The 17,566-nt window shown below is 47.8% G+C and overlaps 1 protein-coding gene across 1 annotated transcript in view; it reads left to right on the top strand.

Moving 5' to 3' along the window:
- Positions 1–8,019: 8,019 nt before the first annotated feature.
- The window catches only part of LOC139688576 (uncharacterized), a 30,168-nt gene continuing 20,621 nt past the window's right edge, over positions 8,020–17,566 (top strand). The window contains exons 1-2 of the mRNA XM_071586129.1: positions 8,020–8,173; positions 8,361–8,531. Of these exons, the coding sequence (XP_071442230.1) occupies positions 8,039–8,173; positions 8,361–8,531 (306 nt within the window). The 5' untranslated portion in view covers positions 8,020–8,038. The remainder of the gene's footprint in view (positions 8,174–8,360; positions 8,532–17,566) is intronic.

The raw sequence follows: 17,566 nt of genomic DNA, 5'->3' as shown, positions 1-17,566 counted from the left end.
CCATCTGGTGCGCACTGAGAACTTCATCCAGGAAGCCTTTCTCCACCGTCAACACGTCATAGCAGTCTTTTTTGACCTGGAGAAGGCCTATGATAGTGTGTGGCGATGGAGAATCCTCAACACGCTCCACAAGTGGGGATTTAGAGGCAACATGGCCCTATTTATCAGGAATTTTTTAACTAACCGCCTTTTTAAAGTAAGGACTGGGAAGCACTTATCCCGATCTTTTACACAGGAGAACGGGGTACCCCAGGGCTCAGTACTGAGCGTGACGTTATTTGCCATCGCCATCAACGACGTGGTGGAATGCATCAATGCCCCGGTGATGGCATCGCTCTATGTGGACGACCTAGCCATATTTTGCCGGTCGACACGACTGCCAAACGCTTCCAGGCAAGCCCAGGTGACTCTAAACAAACTGGGAGAGTGGTCGCGAAAGAACGGATTTCGTTTCTCCATGGAGAAAACGAAATGCGTGCACTTTCACCGTCTTCGCGGTTACCACGTTACCCCGACCCTAACCCTGTTGGGTAGGATTCTTCCATTTGTGGAGTCCGTCCGCTTTCTCGGCATGATCCTGGACCAAAAGCTGAACTGGCGGGAGCATATCCGCGTGTTACGCGAGAGGTGTCGCCAAACCCTCAACGTTTTAAAGTTTTTAACTCACTCCACTTGGGGAGCAGACCGCACCAGCATGCTTTTATTGTACAGAGGCTTGGTGCGATCCAAACTGGACTATGGTTCCATAGTGTATTCCTCAGGACGAGAGTCTTACTTGAGACCACTCACATGTGTCCACAATGCTGGGATACGGTTGGCCACCGGGGCATTTAGAACAAGCCCAGTCCCAAGCTTACTTGCAGACGCAGGGGAGCCTCCGTTGGAAACCCGCAGGATGATTTTAATGGGCAACTATGCCTGTAAAATTTTATCAGAGACAATCCACCCTTGTTTTAACATAGTTTTTAACCAACGGTTTTTAGACTTATTTAACAGGCGGAGAAGGGCAACTAGGCCCTTTGCCGTTCGTTTTAATGATTTTATTAATGAGGTAAATTTTACATTTCCTCAAATATGCCCCGTCTCCTATGCTAAGTATCCGCCTTGGTTAACACCAATGCCGGATATTAAACTCATTGCCAGTGCACGCCGCAAAGCCAAGACGATCGATTCCGAATACCAGCAGCTCTTTAGTGCCGTCCTCAGCTCACTTTCTGACTTCGTCCCAGTCTACACCGACGGGTCAAAGTCAGAATCTGCATGTGCCTATGCGGTCGTGTCCCACTACCATGGAGTCGTGAGGAAAAAACTGCACACTTCTTGCAGCATTTTCACAGCCGAGCTGTCAGCCATAAGGACGGCCCTAGGAGAAATAAAAGAAAGCGATGGCTCTTTCCTCATCTGCACAGACTCGTTGAGCGCCCTAAAATCTATATCGGTCTTTGCACCATTGCACCCGATAGTCCAGGAGATCCATTATACCCTGTTGTCCCTTCAGAGAAAGGGGAACAGGGTCTCCTTTATATGGACTCCTGGTCACGTCGGCATAAGAGGTAACGAAAAAGCTGACCAGGCAGCGAAGGATGCCCTTCGAAAACCCGAGACCGACTCCACCTTGGTTCCAATGGAGGACGTAAAGGCTGCCTTGCGGAACTCGGTCCTGCATCAGTGGAAGGAGACTTGGCAGTCTCTGCAAAATAATAAACTCAGGGCAATAAAACCGGTCGTTTCACCATGGTCCTCTTCCATCCGGAAAATTCGGAGGGAAGAGGTAATGATTACGCGCCTGAGAATAGGACACTCTGCCCTCACTCATTCGTACCTCTTTGCGGAGGTAAAAGAACAGCCCCGTTGCAATGAGAGTTTCCAACTCCTGACGATAAAACATATCCTGACGGAATGTACAACATACCAAAGGGCCAGAGACATGTTGAAGATAAGGGGAGACTTAAAAAATATTTTAGGGGATGACTCTGGGTCTATTAACCGAGTCTTAAGTTTTTTAAGGTACACCGGTTTAATGGGGCAGCTTTAGCTTTGGAGCTCATAATTTTAATGCTTTTGATTTTAGCATTTTCCCTTTTTTTTTTTGTTTATTTTATTTATTTATATATTTATTCGTATTTATTTGTTTACTTATTCCTAGTTTAAAAGGAACATAAGTTTTACGTTATGACAGTGGTGCAAAATGACCATAGCTGTCGACGCACCCTACAAACCCCTAAAACTACTGCTACTACTACCAAGATTCGGAGGGAAGAGGTAACGATTACGCGTTTGAGGATAGGGCACTCTGCCCTCACACACTCGTACCTCTTCACGGAGGGAAAAGTGCAACCGCGCTGCAATGAGTGCGACGTGCCCCTTACATTGAAACATATTCTAACGCAGTGCCAAAAATATATAAGGGGTAGAGAAAAGTTTCATGTAAGGGGAGATTTGAAACAAATATTAGGAGATGACCCCAACTCTTTAAGCAAGGTTTTATTATTTTTAAAGGAAACTGGCCTAATGAGGCAACTTTAGCCGTGGTATTTTTATTCTTGTCGATGTCATTTGTTTTTAATATTTATCTATTTATTTATTTATTTATTTATTGGTTATGTTTATGTATTGTTAAACCTTAACTGTGGTTTTTAAAAGTTTCGACGTGGTGCAAAATGACCTCAGCCGTCGATGCACCCCATAAACAAAAATACTACTACTACCAAGGACTCTTTAACGCCTTCCTCGGATCGCACCCGGACTTCGTCCCGGTCTACACCGATGGGTCGAAGTCGGCGTCCGCATGTGCCTATGCAGTCGTGTCCCGCTACCATGGAGTCGTGAGGGAAAAATTGAACACGCTTTGCGGTATATTCACAGCCGAACTGTCAGCCATAAGAACCGCCCTAAATCAACTAAATGAAAATAACGGCTCTTTTCTCATCTGTTCGGACTCTTCTAGCGCCTTAAAATCCATTTCGGTGTTCTCTTCAATGCACCCGATAGTCCAAGAGATCCATCATAGTCTCTTATCCCTTCCGAGAAAGGGGACCAGGGTATCCTTTATGTGGATTCCTGGTCATGTGGGAATACCTGGCAACGAAAAAGCCGACAAAGCAGCGAAGGAAGCCCTGGACCAAAATGAGTCCGATCATTGTTTGGTACCGGTGGAGGACATAAAGGCCGCCTTGCGGCATAATGTCCTAAACCAGTGGAAAGAAGCTTGGCGGTCCCTAATAAATAATAAACTTAGGGAGATAAAACCGGTTGTTTCGGCATGGCCCTCTTCCATCCGAAAGAATCGGAGGGAAGAGGTCACGATTACGCGTTTGAGGATAGGGCACTCTGCCCTCACACACTCGTACCTCTTCACAGAGGGAAAAGTGCAACCGCGCTGCAATGAGTGCGACCTGCCCCTTACAATGAAACATATTCTTACGCAGTGCCAAAAATATAAAAGGGCCAGAGAAAAGTTTCATGTAAGGGGAGATCTGGATCAAATATTAGGAGACGACCCCAACTCTTTAAGCAAGGTTTTATTATTTTTAAAGGAAACTGGCCTAATGAGGAAACTTTAGCTGTGGTATTTTTATTCTTGCCGATGTCATTTGTTTTTACTATATATTTATTTATCTATTTATTTATTTATTTATTTATTAAACCCTAACTGTGGTTTTTAAAAGTTTCGACGTTGTGCAAAATGACCTCAGCCGTCGATGCACCCCATAAACAAAAATACTACTACTACTACTGCATATAGTGACAGGATTCCACGACGCCCATGATTCCTAGGGATGTCATGAGTATAGATATTAAAAAGCATAGGCCCAAGAACGGAGCCCTGAGGCACGCCGGCGTGTATCCGTCGAACCCCAGAGTCCGTCCTGAGCCAGCTGGTGACGAATGTCCTGTCCTGCAGGTAGGATCTGATTAGGCGCCAGATCCATGCCGGGAAGCGGAGTCGCTGCATCTTCAACAGAAGGGCTGGGTGCCGGACGCGCTCGAATGCCTTCTTTATGTCAAAGAAGGCACCGGCTACCGCCATTCTCCTATTGAAGGCGTCCGTGATGAAGTCTGTAACCGGACTGAAGTCGGAAGCCGAACTGTTCCTCCGGGAGAATTTCTTCTGCCCGTATGAAGTCGCAGATCGGCCCCTGCAGTATTCTTTCGAATATCTTTCCAAAGCCGTCCAGAAGGGAGATGGGCCGGAAGTCTTCAGGACCCAACTGTCTTCTGCGACTTTGGAAGACAGATGATTCTTGCTCTCCTCCAGGTGGACGGGAAGAAGGAAATTCTGATGCAGCCGTTAAATATGCTGGCAAGGTACGCCACTGCCGCCTTCGGAAGTGCCCGGATGACGGTATTAGAAATGCCGTCAATGCCGGGCGCTTTCCTTGGGTGAAGGTGACGCATAACCGAGCCCCCCAGTATATATATAGCTGACCCGCCAAGATGGCGGGCGCGCGCATACTGGGTGGCACGGACCGTGAGGGCGCGTCCGCCGGGTTAGCCGTAGTGGGGACCCACAGCCAGGTCACTGTCTGTGACTGATGTGCTTTAATGAATATTTCCATGTACATTTGAATTAACAGTTCAAGTGAGGCCGCGGCCTTTAGATAAGCAATATACAGCGGTTGAATTGTCACAATACATTTTTATATTGACATTGTACAGTTTGAGTTCGTTTAATAGTTCTAAAGTTAGTTTTAAACCATGAAGTGCTGCGTATGCTTCGGCTGCGTTGATGGATGTTAGTTCTGGGATGGGAAAACTTTGGTCGATATCCCATGCTGGTATCACCACTCCTCCTTGTCCCGGGGTTGCATCTGTGAAGACCACGATGTCTTCCGTTGGCCTTGGTAAGATCATTTTCCGGTTGAAAATTTCGGATTCTTGTAGGATGTACCACCATGTCACGTTCCGTTGGAAAACTTGTGAGACTAAAAATTTTGGTAGTCGCTGGAGCCAGACCACCAAATTTAGGTAGCCTGCTAGTTAGGGGATGTCACGTTTTCTTAGTACTGGGATAATGGGGATTCCTTGGTAAACTCGTTTGATTGATCCTGGGGTTAATCTGAGGGAGAAATCCACTGAATTTATAAATACTCCGAGGTATTTAATTTCATGCACTGATTCTAATTTGGACTTGCGATAGTTAATTTTAATGCCGAATTCCTCTTCTATGAACTGGGTAATGGCTGCACTGTTAATTCTCGTTTTACTATAGACGAGCCAATCGTCTAGGTACACTATCACTTTCACTTGAAATTTACTGATATCATTCCCCACTTCGTCGGCCCATCGCTGCAAGATGGCCGGGCTAAGGGCGTGGCCCATAGGAAGCCTTGTGAAGGCTAGCTTCTCACCTCGGTATCGGACACCATAGAATTTCCAGCAGCGTGGGTGTATTTGCAACTGGTAGAAGGCACTAGTTAGATGTATTTTTATGAGATATGCGCCTAGTGGTATGTCGGCTAGCACACGCCCGGGTCCCATGAGGCTAAATTTTGGGGTGCGGTAATATTCCGTCCTCGGTGATAAGTCATAGATTAGCCTGTGTCCCCCGTCACTTTTGGGTATAAGAAAACATCGAAAAGAACACTTACAGTTCCATTTGACCAGGATTCCCGCTTCCAAGAGGCCATCGATGTATGTGGACATATTTGATGAGACCGCCGTAGTTAGGGAGACGTATGGTGCCTCCGTCGGTTTGGGCAGCGAGGCGCCCAGCCTGGCTAGGGCGGTGTTCGCCGGCAGCTTGTAAGTGCGGGGTCTTATGGGTTGGACGGCCGGGACTTCCTCCGGTTTGACCGTCGTTTCCTCGAGGTTAGTGAGGGCGTCCCCCGAAAGGCTTGCGTCGAAACCGAGCTCGGGGATGTCGTTGAATTGCGGGATTCTGGGGATGTTCCATCGGCGGCTCTCCTCCTCTTCCGGCTCGTTGATGTCACGGTCACTGTTTGTATCTCGGTCGCTGTCGTTACCGGTGCTGGAGGTGTCTGTGTCAGAGAGGTTTTCCGCGTCCTCTGGTTCTGCCGAGTCGACCCAGTCGAGCAGGGCATATTCAGCCACAGCGAGCTCGCGCTCCGGGACATGAATGGTGGGGCATTCAATAATTGGGCCGTCTTCTCCCGCCACGTGAGCCCCTTCCACGGTTGGGAGGCTGGCGAAAGGGCCGGTACTGCGTCTGCGGTGGTGGAGGCGGCGGTGCCAGGGACGTTGGCTGGCAAGACATGTTTAATAGAAGGGGAGACTTAAGTTATATTTTAGGGGATGACTCTGGGTTCAATCGAGTGTTACATTTTTTAAGGGCAACCGGTTTAATGAGGCAGCTATAGTTTTTGGATCTCATAATTTTAATGCCTTTTGATTTTAACAATTATTTATTTAAAAATTTAATCGTATTTATTTATTCCTAATTAAAAAGGAATTTTAGTTTTAATTTTAATGAGTGGTGCAAAATGACCTTAGCTGTCGACGCACCCTAAAACGCTCAATACTACTACTACTTCGGGTTGATTACTGTGTCTTTAGTTTTTTTATTTCTTTTTCATACTGATAAAAAATATATATTTTACTACTTTCATTACGAGGGGGGATCAGGGTGATTGACGTAGCCAGTTTATTCGTTATTGCCGAAGGAGCGCTAAAAACACAGTTTCGAGAGGCAATCGTCATTTTTAAACATTCTTCCGTCAAATTTCAATAAGAAGTAAAAACCTGAAAACCTTTTCTTCAGGTGAATAGGGCACCCGAAAAGCAGGCGGTTGGACATGATTCATTTGGACAACAACGGTATGAATATACTGTTACAAAAAAATAAACGGGAGTTAATCTCTTAAATTAGAGCGGGAGATGCTTCCTTTCTAATTAAGGGAAAGAACGAGCGGTTTCTCATATGCCTCCCTGGGATCTCTTCTTCGCTCGTTTCTTCTCCAAGCACAAAGAGAAACGTATCTGACGAATAACCTCTTCGGGTAATGTGGAATAACTTGCAGATGTACTAAAACCGTGATGTATTAATGAATACTGATAATAATAAAAACATAAAATTACCCATACAAAACTTCTGAACACTTTCCATCAAATCCCATTTTTGCAGCTCAAGCCATCGGAGAAAGAAAACGGACAGCACTGAAGGAGCAGCAGAAACTCTGAAAAAGAGAAACCGTGGGCAGGAAATGTTGCAAAAATGAAAAAAAAAACAAACTGTAAGTAATGACTTGAATTTAGGAACAGATTGCTGAAATGGGGTACATTTCATTAAAAAATTGTCTACTATTCTACGCAAGGGCAGAAGAAAGGGGTCGTATTAGAAATAATATAGAATACATAACAGAACTAACGTGATAAGTAATTATGACCGCGGGGCAAGTTCATTGTAATGTAGTCACATTTGGTGGGCCCGGAATCCTAAACTAGGGAATGAGTATGGGGTAAGCGAAAGCCTGCAGGTAGGGTAATTTGCGTTTAGTATTTTTGCCTAAATTTAGAAAAAACTTTTTGTGTAGGAGAGTTGTTAAGTACTTTCTTAGTTTTGTTGTGAAAGGGCGACTCAATGGCTACAGTGGGCCCTTGATCTTAAACTAGGATATGAGAATGGGGCGTCTTGTGTACGTCATGATAGAGGATGGAAAGCCGAGTGTTTGTGGTGATTTTCTAGTAAAATAAAGCTCAACATCAGCAGAAATTGTCGCTTTTCTTATCAACTCTTTCTTTTCGCTATAATGGACGACTTGCCACTTGGGCTATTTCAGTTTAGTTATCTTTCTAGGGCCGTATATGATATACTATATTATTTATCCCGGTCTAACAATTGCTAGTGATTACAGGGAGTATTACTGAGTATGATATGGCCAATGTAGTGAGATTGCTTCAATGGTTTAGGGGATTTACTTAGTTACCTCGTGCAAAAATATTTACGTTGGTATGACTGAAAAATCCAGAGCCTGAACGGCCGGTAAATACTCGTGGGCTACTCTCCGTGGGCCAAGTTCACATAAATTCTCACCTTAAGTTGTCGAGGAAACCTTTCAGTGTACTTAAAACGTTCAGAATGTGTGATAGAACCGATTTTGAACTGTGTAGGTTATGTTTAAACAGTGGTGGACTGTTGATAAATATTTTCGAGCAGGATAATAAATTGGAATTCATGTTAGAAAAGACAATAGAAGATTTAATAGATGTTAAAGTAAGTTGAGTTGTAAGTGTGACTCCCTTTGTTTAATTATGTTTGTTGGAGATTTTCGGTTAAATTAATCAGCAAGTCGTCTATAGATTTCCTATCCTGTTGGGAAAGAGTGTATTGATATTTGGGCAAAAGGAGTACCGACAATTATGTTGTTAACATTTGTTATTTAAAAATAATATTTTCGTAGGTTGTAGCGGATACAAATTATCCCTGGTTGGTGTGTTCTAACTGCACGGAGAAGCTGACAGAATTCCGGCTATTTAAGCGTCGATGTGCCGAGTGTTTGTTTGTTTTCTACAATCGCATCCAAAAGGGTTGCAATCCTGTAACGAAAGACTGGATAACCAATCGACAGGAGGTTAGTTGCATCCATTAAATTGAACGATGTCATTCAAGAAAACATCTTTTAATGAAAATGCATGCTTCGTTGCATCCGTTTTGATTTAAATATAGAAAAGCCGTTCTCATATCTCACATCTTCATAATCAATCTCAGGCGTCTTGAAGTTTGGCAACTATATTCACTCTTCGAGTGAGGAAACAGGGAAAAGTGTATAAATTACCTATTCAGGTGTGATGTGGTGGGTCTTTTGCATAAGAGCTGAGATCTGAGACTCTTGTAATATTCCACTTCATGAAGATTTATTTTCGACTAGTTTTCAGCTAAATCAATTTTAAGTGTAGCTCTCATTGTACAGAGTTCAATATATATGCAACATAAGTATTGTAGAAACTAGGGCGTGTCGACATGCTAGGAGGGGTTGGGGGAGAGGCGAGTGAATAAATTGAAGCTCTTGAGGGTGGAAGAGAAAACGGGTAAAAGTAGAGGGTGGGGATTGAAGGCTTGTAGAGGAAGAAGGATAGTCAATGGATTATGGTTAGTCCAGTTGGTTGCAATGAGATGGTCTTTCCTCTTGTCTGGAATCCTTATTGTGTCCATTGTCCCATCCCACCAGCGGAGGAGGATGATGGTGCCTTAGGTGTCTGTGCCTCTCCCCCCATGTAAAGACTCTTCCCTGAGAATAGCACACCACTGGACACCATCATCCTTCCCTGCACACCGTGGTGAGATGGGAAGTTAGATGCCATAAGGAACCCGGATAAGGTGAAAAGACTGTCTCATTGCAACTGACTGCACTCTCCGTACTCCTTTGTCTATCCCTCTTCCTCTAAAAACCTTCAATCTCCACCCTCCGCTTCTAACCTTTTTTTCTCCCATCCTCAAGAGCCTCGGTTTTTCTCACTCGCCTCTTCCCCAACCCCTCCCAGCACATGGAAACTCCTTGCTTTCCATACCTCCTATGTTTCATATATATGGGATCCTGTACTGTGAGAGCTTCACTTGGAATTGATTTAGTACATTGAAAATAAATCTTTATTAACCGCACTGAATGGTTGAGGCCTTAACTTTGTAGAATTCCATTTTTAACTTAGGAAAAATAATATTATCTTTGCTTTCTACAGAATAAAATTTATTCGTCGACTAGTTGCGTTTACACTGTAACATCATCAGGACTAGTGGTACAATAGACATTTTTCTGAGTTATATACTCGGTCGGGTAGAGGTAGCGGATGGGAGGTGGGGGAGTGTAATTAAGGAAAATCCCCCCCGCGGGTAGGGGGATAGAGAATACTCCCGCAGTATCCCTGCTTGTCGTAAGAGGCGACTAAAAGGGCGGGGAGAAAACCCCGAAATCAAACCCCAAGCCAGCAAGGGATGCGTCCGGACAGTGCTGTGGATCCACTGTCTGTGAGCGGCCATACCATCTGGCCTGCGATCCGCCCAGGTGTTTGCCGTGCCTGGAGACCCGTAAGGGAGAGAAGGGGATCCTGGAGGGTGAGCTTTCTGGTTCCCAGCAGGGTGTCGGATGCCCTGTATGGACCGGGGAGTGATACTCCTCTTCGGCCCCGGATTTCGTGTAAACGGGAGGCCGGGAGCTAGCCACTCCCGGTCAATCGGCTTCCGTCGCGTTTTCGCTCCGGTGGCGAGTGCCAAGGTTGTGGGGGTCTGCGTAGGGAGGTCGGAGATGTAAGGGTTTTGGTGGGCCCTTGTATCGAAGATCCACCCCGAAACAGACAACCACTCCTGAAGCGCTATATCCCTCGAGTTAGCCCTGGCGACCGCTCCGGTTTGGCGGAGTGGCGTCCCGAATGTGTGGCTCCGTGGTGGGTGGGGAGGCCGAGGGACGAATTATTAATTATTATGGAGGAAAAACCCTTTCCACCAACAAAAAGATCCCGTCCGGACTCGGGCGGGGGAGATCAATGCATAGGTGCTTGCAAGCGGTACCTCATTATGTCATGTGCTAAGGAAGGTGAGACCTTGAAAAAGGTCTCTCCTTTCCTTATACGGAGAGTGTTGTCGCAGATAGTACCTGGGGACCCGAAGAGCGTCAAGAAACTAAGGGACGGTACTCTGCTTATAGAGACAAATAACGAAAAGCAAAGCGAGAAATTATTGGCAATGGGAATGCTCCATGACATTCCGGTAAAAGTGGAGGTGCACCGCACTCTCAACACTTGTCGGGGAGTCATCAGCCATTACGACCTCCTCTATGTTGACGTCGACGAAATCAAGAGAGAAATGTTCTCTCAGGGAGTGACGGATTGTCGTCGACTAACGACAAGGTGCGCCCCCTGCGGGTAGGGGGGTAGAGAATACTCCCGCAGTATCCCTGCTTGTCATAAGAGGCGACTAAAAGGGCGGGGAGAAAACCCCGAAAACAAACCCCAAGCCAGCAAGGGATGCGTCCGGACAGTGCTGTGGATCCACTGTCTGTGAGCGGCCATACCATCTGGCCTGCGATCCGCCCAGGTGTTTGCCGTGCCTGGAGACCCGTAAGGGAGAGAAGGGGATCCTGGAGGGTGAGCTTTCTGGTTCCCAGCAGGGTGTCGGATGCCCTGTATGGACCGGGGAGTGATACTCCTCTTCGGCCCCGGATTTCGTGTAAACGGGAGGCCGGGAGCTAGCCACTCCCGGTCAATCGGCTTCCGTCGCGTTTTCGCTCCGGTGGCGAGTGCCAAGGTTGTGGGGGTCTGCGTAGGGAGGTCGGAGATGTAAGGGTTTTGGTGGGCCCTTGTATCGAAGATCCACCCCGAAACAGACAACCACTCCTGAAGCGCTATATCCCTCGAGTTAGCCCTGGCGACCGCTCCGGTTTGGCGGAGTGGCGTCCCGAATGTGTGGCTCCGTGGTGGGTGGGGAGGCCGAGGGACGAATTATTAATTATTATGGAGGAAAAACCCTTTCCACCAACAAAAAGATCCCGTCCGGACTCGGGCGGGGGAGATCAATGCATAGGTGCTTGCAAGCGGTACCTCATTATGTCATGTGCTAAGGAAGGTGAGACCTTGAAAAAGGTCTCTCCTTTCCTTATACGGAGAGTTTTGTCGCAGATAGTACCTGGGGACCCGAAGAGCGTCAAGAAACTCAGGGACGGTACTCTGCTTATAGAGACATCGAACGAAAAGCAAAGCGAAAAATTATTGGCAATGGGAATGCTCCATGACATTCCGGTAAAAGTGGAGGTGCACCGCACTCTCAACACTTGTCGGGGAGTCATCAGCCATTACGACCTTCTCTATGTTGACGTCGACGAAATCAAGAGAGAAATGTTCTCTCAAGGAGTGACGGATTGTCGTCGACTAACGACAAGGCGCAACGGCGAGAATATTAACACCACGTCCGTGATTTTGACGTTCGCTCGTGATAGGCTGCCCGACAAGGTATTCATTGGATATGAATCGGTCCCAGTGAGGCCGTTCATTCCTAATCCCGTGCGTTGTTTTCAGTGCCAACGTTTCGGCCACGTCGCGTCGCGCTGCGAGGGCAAGGCAACCTGCCCGCGCTGTGGCAAGGACGCGCACGAGGATAGAGAGTGCTCCTCGGAAGCTCTTTGCGTCAATTGCGAGGGTACACATCCAGTGTACTCCCGTGATTGTCCGAAGATGAAAGAGGAAAGAAAAATCATGGAGATAAAGACGCTGGATAAGACATCATATCTGGAAGCGAGGAGAAAGTACAGGGCACTCGTCGCCCCAACTTTCTCCCGGTCCTTTGCTTCCGTCGCGTCTACCCCATTGCCAAAGTGCACCATCGCCACGCAAACTGACGCCCCACAAGTCACCGCTTTGGTCACGCAAAGCAAAAAATTAAAAAGCACCAAAGAGACAAAGAGTAAGGTGGACAATGAGCCACCTACTCCGGTGGGCCCTTCGAAGAAGAGCCCACAACGAAAAACCACCAAGGGGAACACGACGATACGGCGTGAGAAGACACCTTCCCCTACACCTCCCGCAAAACCAGGGAGGCCGGAGGTTCTGGAGGACCAGAGTATCTCGGATACGGAGGTCCTGACAACTGAGTGGAGGAGGAAACATCGCTTTAAGCGATGATTTCTTAAAAACCGGTCATCTCCCAAATTTTAAAACACATTTATTTATCTATTTATTTATTTTAATTATAATTAATTTTAATAGCCTTTTTACTGCAGTGGAACTGCAACGGTTTTTATCGGCACAAGGAGGAGCTGGCCGTTTTAATGGACGCTTTTGATCCCTCTTGCATCTGTCTGCAAGAGACGCATTTTAAAGCGACAGACAAGGGTGTTTTAAAGGGGTGCACTGTTTTTAGACTGGACGACACGAGTGGTCAACGCGCCCAAGGAGGAGTGGCAGTTGCGATTCGCGAGGCCCTTTACACCTCCCGAGTCCAACTGAACACCCCATTCCAGGCAGTGGCTGTCACAGTGCACACCCCAGAGACGATGACGTTATGCAACGTCTATCTGCCGGAGGGTGCACCGGTAACTCGTTTCAACTTGGAAGCCCTTGTCCGTCAGCTACCTCGTCCATTTATTTTGATGGGCGATTTTAATGCCCATGATCCACTATGGGGAGGCCCATCCACCCCAAGCAATAGGAGAGGCCGAATTTTATCGAATTTTATCGAGGATTTTAATTTGTTTTTATTAAATGGCGGGGAAAAAACTCGCTTCAACAGCTTCACAGGGGAATTTTCAGCAATAGATCTTTGTCTATGCTCGAGAAGCCTAGCCCCGAAGCTGAAGATGATCGTCCACAACGATCTCTGTGGGAGTGACCACTTTCCTCTTCTACTGGAGAAATTAGACCGTTCGCCAAGCACCTTCAGACCTCCGGAAAACTGGCGTATCAGCCGTGCCGACTGGTCGCTTTTTAGGAATAATTTTCATTTTAAACATGACACAAGTCTAGACGCGTTGCAAAATGTCGAGACGCTGACTTCAACGCTCGTAGCCGCAGCTACCGAAAGTGTTCCTCGCACGTCCGGCACCCTTCATCGAGCACCCGTCCCTTGGTGGAACGAGGAATGCGACAGAGCGATCCGGACGAGGAAGAAAGCGTTGAATATTTTTAAAAAATGCCCCACGGCAACAAACCTGGCAGCCTACCGCCACCTACGAGCGCGAGCCCGGAAGGCGGTGAAGCAGGCCAAGAGGGCTTCCTGGATAGAGTACGTCTCTACTATTAACCAGAGAACCCTACTTTCGCAGGTATGGGACAAAGTCAAAAAAATCTCTGGATCCAAGGGCTCCTTCGTCATCTCGCCACTGCTTATTGCTGGACGGGTGGTGACTTCACCCCCAGAAATAAGCGACACTTTCGCCAAGCAATTCGAGGCCAGCAGCAGTGATGAATTATATGACGCCAACTTCGCAAACTTCAAGAGGCAATGCGAGAGAGTCCCTCTCAATTTTCGCGAAGCTGGAAATCCTGCAGCATACAATGAGCCATTCTCGCCATGGGAACTCGAGTCCGCTATCACGGACTCCCATAACACCTCACCGGGAATGGATCAGATCCACAACGCCTTTCTTCGGAATATTCCGAAGTCAGCGTTGGGGGAGGTCCTCAAAACCCTCAACCAATTGTGGATTGAGGGTAGTTTCCCGAATTCCTGGCGGGAGTCCCTGGTGATACCCGTTCCGAAACAGGGTAAGAATAAGAGCGACCCGAACAGCTATCGGCCCATCTCTCTCACCAGTTGCCTTTGCAAGGTGATGGAAAGAATGGTTAACCGACGTCTCGTTTGGTGCTTGGAGAGACGACACCTCCTCTCCTACGCTCAGTGCGGCTTCCGGCGTGAGAGGTCCACGACAGATCATCTGGTGCGCACTGACAATTTCATCCAGGAAGCCTTTCTGTTACGCCAACACGTCGTAGCAGTCTTCTTCGACCTCGAGAAGGCCTACGACAGTGTGTGGCGACGAAAGATTTTAAACACGTTGCATGAGTGGGGTTTTAAGGGCAATATGGCCATATTTATAAAACATTTTTTAACAAACCGCCTTTTTAGAGTAAGGACGGGCAATCATTTATCCCGATCCTACATCCAGGAGAACGGTGTACCTCAGGGATCAGTGCTGAGCGTGACGTTGTTCGCCATCGCAATCAACGACGTCACGGAATGCATCAATGCCCCGGTGATGGCATCGCTATTTGTCGACGACCTGGCTATTTTCTGCCGCTCTACAAGACTGACATACGCCTCCAGGCAAGCCCAGGTCACCTTGAACAAACTGGGAGAGTGGTCGCGAAGGAACGGGTTTCGCTTCTCCACGGAGAAAACGAAATGTGTTCATTTCCACCGTCTTCGCGGACACCACATTACACCGACCTTAGTCCTTCTGGGCAGAAATCTCCCATTTGTTGAGTCCGTCCGTTTTCTCGGCATGATCCTGGACAAAAAACTAAATTGGCGGGAGCATATACGGGTGTTACGGGAGAGGTGTCGCCAGACCCTAAACATCCTAAGGTTTTTAACCCACTCCAAATGGGGAGCAGATCGCTCCACCATGCTTTTATTATATCGAGGCTTGGTCCGTTCGAAGCTGGACTACGGTTCTATAATATACTCGTCAGGACGAGAGTCCTATTTGAGACCCCTGACGTGTGTCCACAATGCCGGGATACGTTTGGCCACTGGGGCATTTAGAACCAGCCCAGTCCCAAGCCTACTTGCTGACGCAGGTGAACCCTCGTTAGCAACCCGAAGGTTGATTTTGATGGGAAATTATGCCTGTAAAGTTTTATCCGTGACCAAGCACCCATGTTTTAACATTCTTTTTAAACCAAGATTTTTAGATATATTTAACAGGCGAAGAAGGGCAACTAGGCCCTTGGCCGTTCGTTTTACTGATTTTATCCACGAACTCAATTTTACCTTACCTCAAGCGTGCCCTGTTGCCTATGCTAAACATCCTCCTTGGCTAACACCAAAGCCGGATATGAAGTCGTTGCCTCATGCGCACTGTAAAGCGTTCACGACCGAGTCAGAATACCAAGGACTCTTTAACGCCTTCCTCGGATCGCACCCGGACTTCGTACCGGTGTACACCGATGGGTCGAAATCGGAGTCCGCCCCCCCCGCGGGTAGGGGGATAGAGAATACTCCCGCAGTATCCCTGCTTGTCGTAAGAGGCGACTAAAAGGGCGGGGTGAAAACCCCGAAAACAAACCCCAAGCCAGCAAGGGATGCGTCCGGACAGTGCTGTGGATCCACTGTCTGTGAGCGGCCATACCATCTGGCCTGCGATCCGCCCAGGTGTTTGCCGTGCCTGGAGACCCGTAAGGGAGAGAAGGGGATCCTGGAGGGTGATCTTTCTGGTTCCCAGCAGGGTTTCGGATGCCCTGCATGGACCGGAGAGCGATATCCCTCTTCGGCCCCGGATTTCGCGTAAACGGGAGGCCGGGAGCTAGCCACTCCCAGTCAATCGGCTTCCGTCGCGTTTTCGCTCCGGTGGCGAGTGCCAAGGTTGTGGGGGTCTGCGTAGGGAGGTCGGAGATGTAAGGGTTTTGGTGGGCCCTTGCACCGAAGATCCACCCCGAAACAGACAACCACTCCAGAAGCGCTATATCCCTCGAGTTAGCCCTGGCGACCACTCCGGTTTGGCGGAGTGGCGTCCCAAATGTGTGGCTCCGTGGCGGGTGGGGAGGCCGAGGGACGAATCATTTCTTATTATGGAGGAAAAACCCTTTCCACCACTAAAAAGATCCCGTCCGGACACCGGCGGGGGAGAAAAGTGTATCGGCGCATGTAAGCGCTATTTAATTATGTCTTGTGCAAAGGAAGGTGAGACCTTGAAAAAGGTTTCTCCCTTCTTAATTCGCAGAGTGTTATCACAGATTGTGCCTGGGGACCCAAAGAGCGTGAAGAAGCTCAGGGATGGTACACTACTTATAGAGACCCTGAACGACACACAGAGCGAAAAACTACTTGCTATGGGAACGCTCCATGACATTCCGATTAAGGTGGAGGTGCACCGCACTCTTAACACCTGTCGGGGAGTCATCAGTCACTACGACCTTCTATACGTGGACATCGAAGAAATCAAGAGAGAAATGTTCTCTCAGGGAGTGACTGATTGTCGTCGACTCACCACGAGGCGCAACGGAGAAAACGTAAACAGCACCTCCGTGATCTTGACGTTTGCGCGTGATAGACTACCCGACAAGGTGTTTGTGGGCTATGAATCGGTACCAGTGAGGCCATTCATCCCAAATCCCGTGCGTTGTTTCAAATGCCAACGGTTCGGCCATGTCGCGTCGCGCTGCGAGGGCAAGGCCACCTGCCCGCGCTGTGGCAAAGACGCGCACGAGGATAAAGAGTGCTCTTCGGAAACTCTTTGTGTGAATTGCGAGGGTACACACCCAGTGTACTCTCGTGATTGCCCGAAGATGAAAGAAGAGAGGAAAGTCATGGAGATAAAAACACTGGAAAAAATCCCATATGCGGAAGCGAGGAGAAAATACAGGGCGCTAATCGCTCCAACTTTCTCCCGGTCCTTTGCTTCCGTTGCAACCACGCAATGTGTAAAGTGTACCATCGCCACGCAGACAGAGATCCCGAAAGAATCCCCAATAGAAACCACGCAAGTGCCTAAACCAAAAAGGGTGAAGGATGGAAAGAGTAAGGTGGACAAGGAGCCACCTACTCCTGTGGGCCCTTCAAAGAAGAGCCCACAAAAAACCACCAAGGGGAACACGCCAAAAGGGCGTGAGAATACACCTTCCCCGCCGCCTCCAGTGAAGCCAAAGAAGCCGGAGGTAATTGAAGAGGACCAGAGTATCTCTGATACTGAGGTCTTCGCAAACGAGTGGAAGAGGAAACATCGCTTCAAGCGATAACCTCAATAGAGTTGGTCATCTCCCTTTTTAGTCATCTTATTTATTTATATATTTATTTATTTATTTTAATTTAACACTTTAAATGTGTTCCATTCTGCAGTGGAACTGCAATGGTTTTTATCGGCACAAGGAGGAGCTGGCCATTTTAATCCAAGATTTTAAACCCTCTTGTATTTGTCTCCAAGAGACCCATTTTAAAGCTGAAGATAAGGGTATTCTGAAGGGG

The sequence above is a fragment of the Hetaerina americana genome, unplaced genomic scaffold, assembly GCF_022747635.1.
Source record: "Hetaerina americana unplaced genomic scaffold, ioHetAmer1.1.p SCAF_20, whole genome shotgun sequence".
Classification (NCBI taxonomy): Eukaryota; Metazoa; Arthropoda; class Insecta; order Odonata; family Calopterygidae; genus Hetaerina; species Hetaerina americana.
The sequence above is the reverse complement of the archived record's forward strand: the minus strand, read 5'-3'. Positions and strand labels throughout refer to the sequence as shown.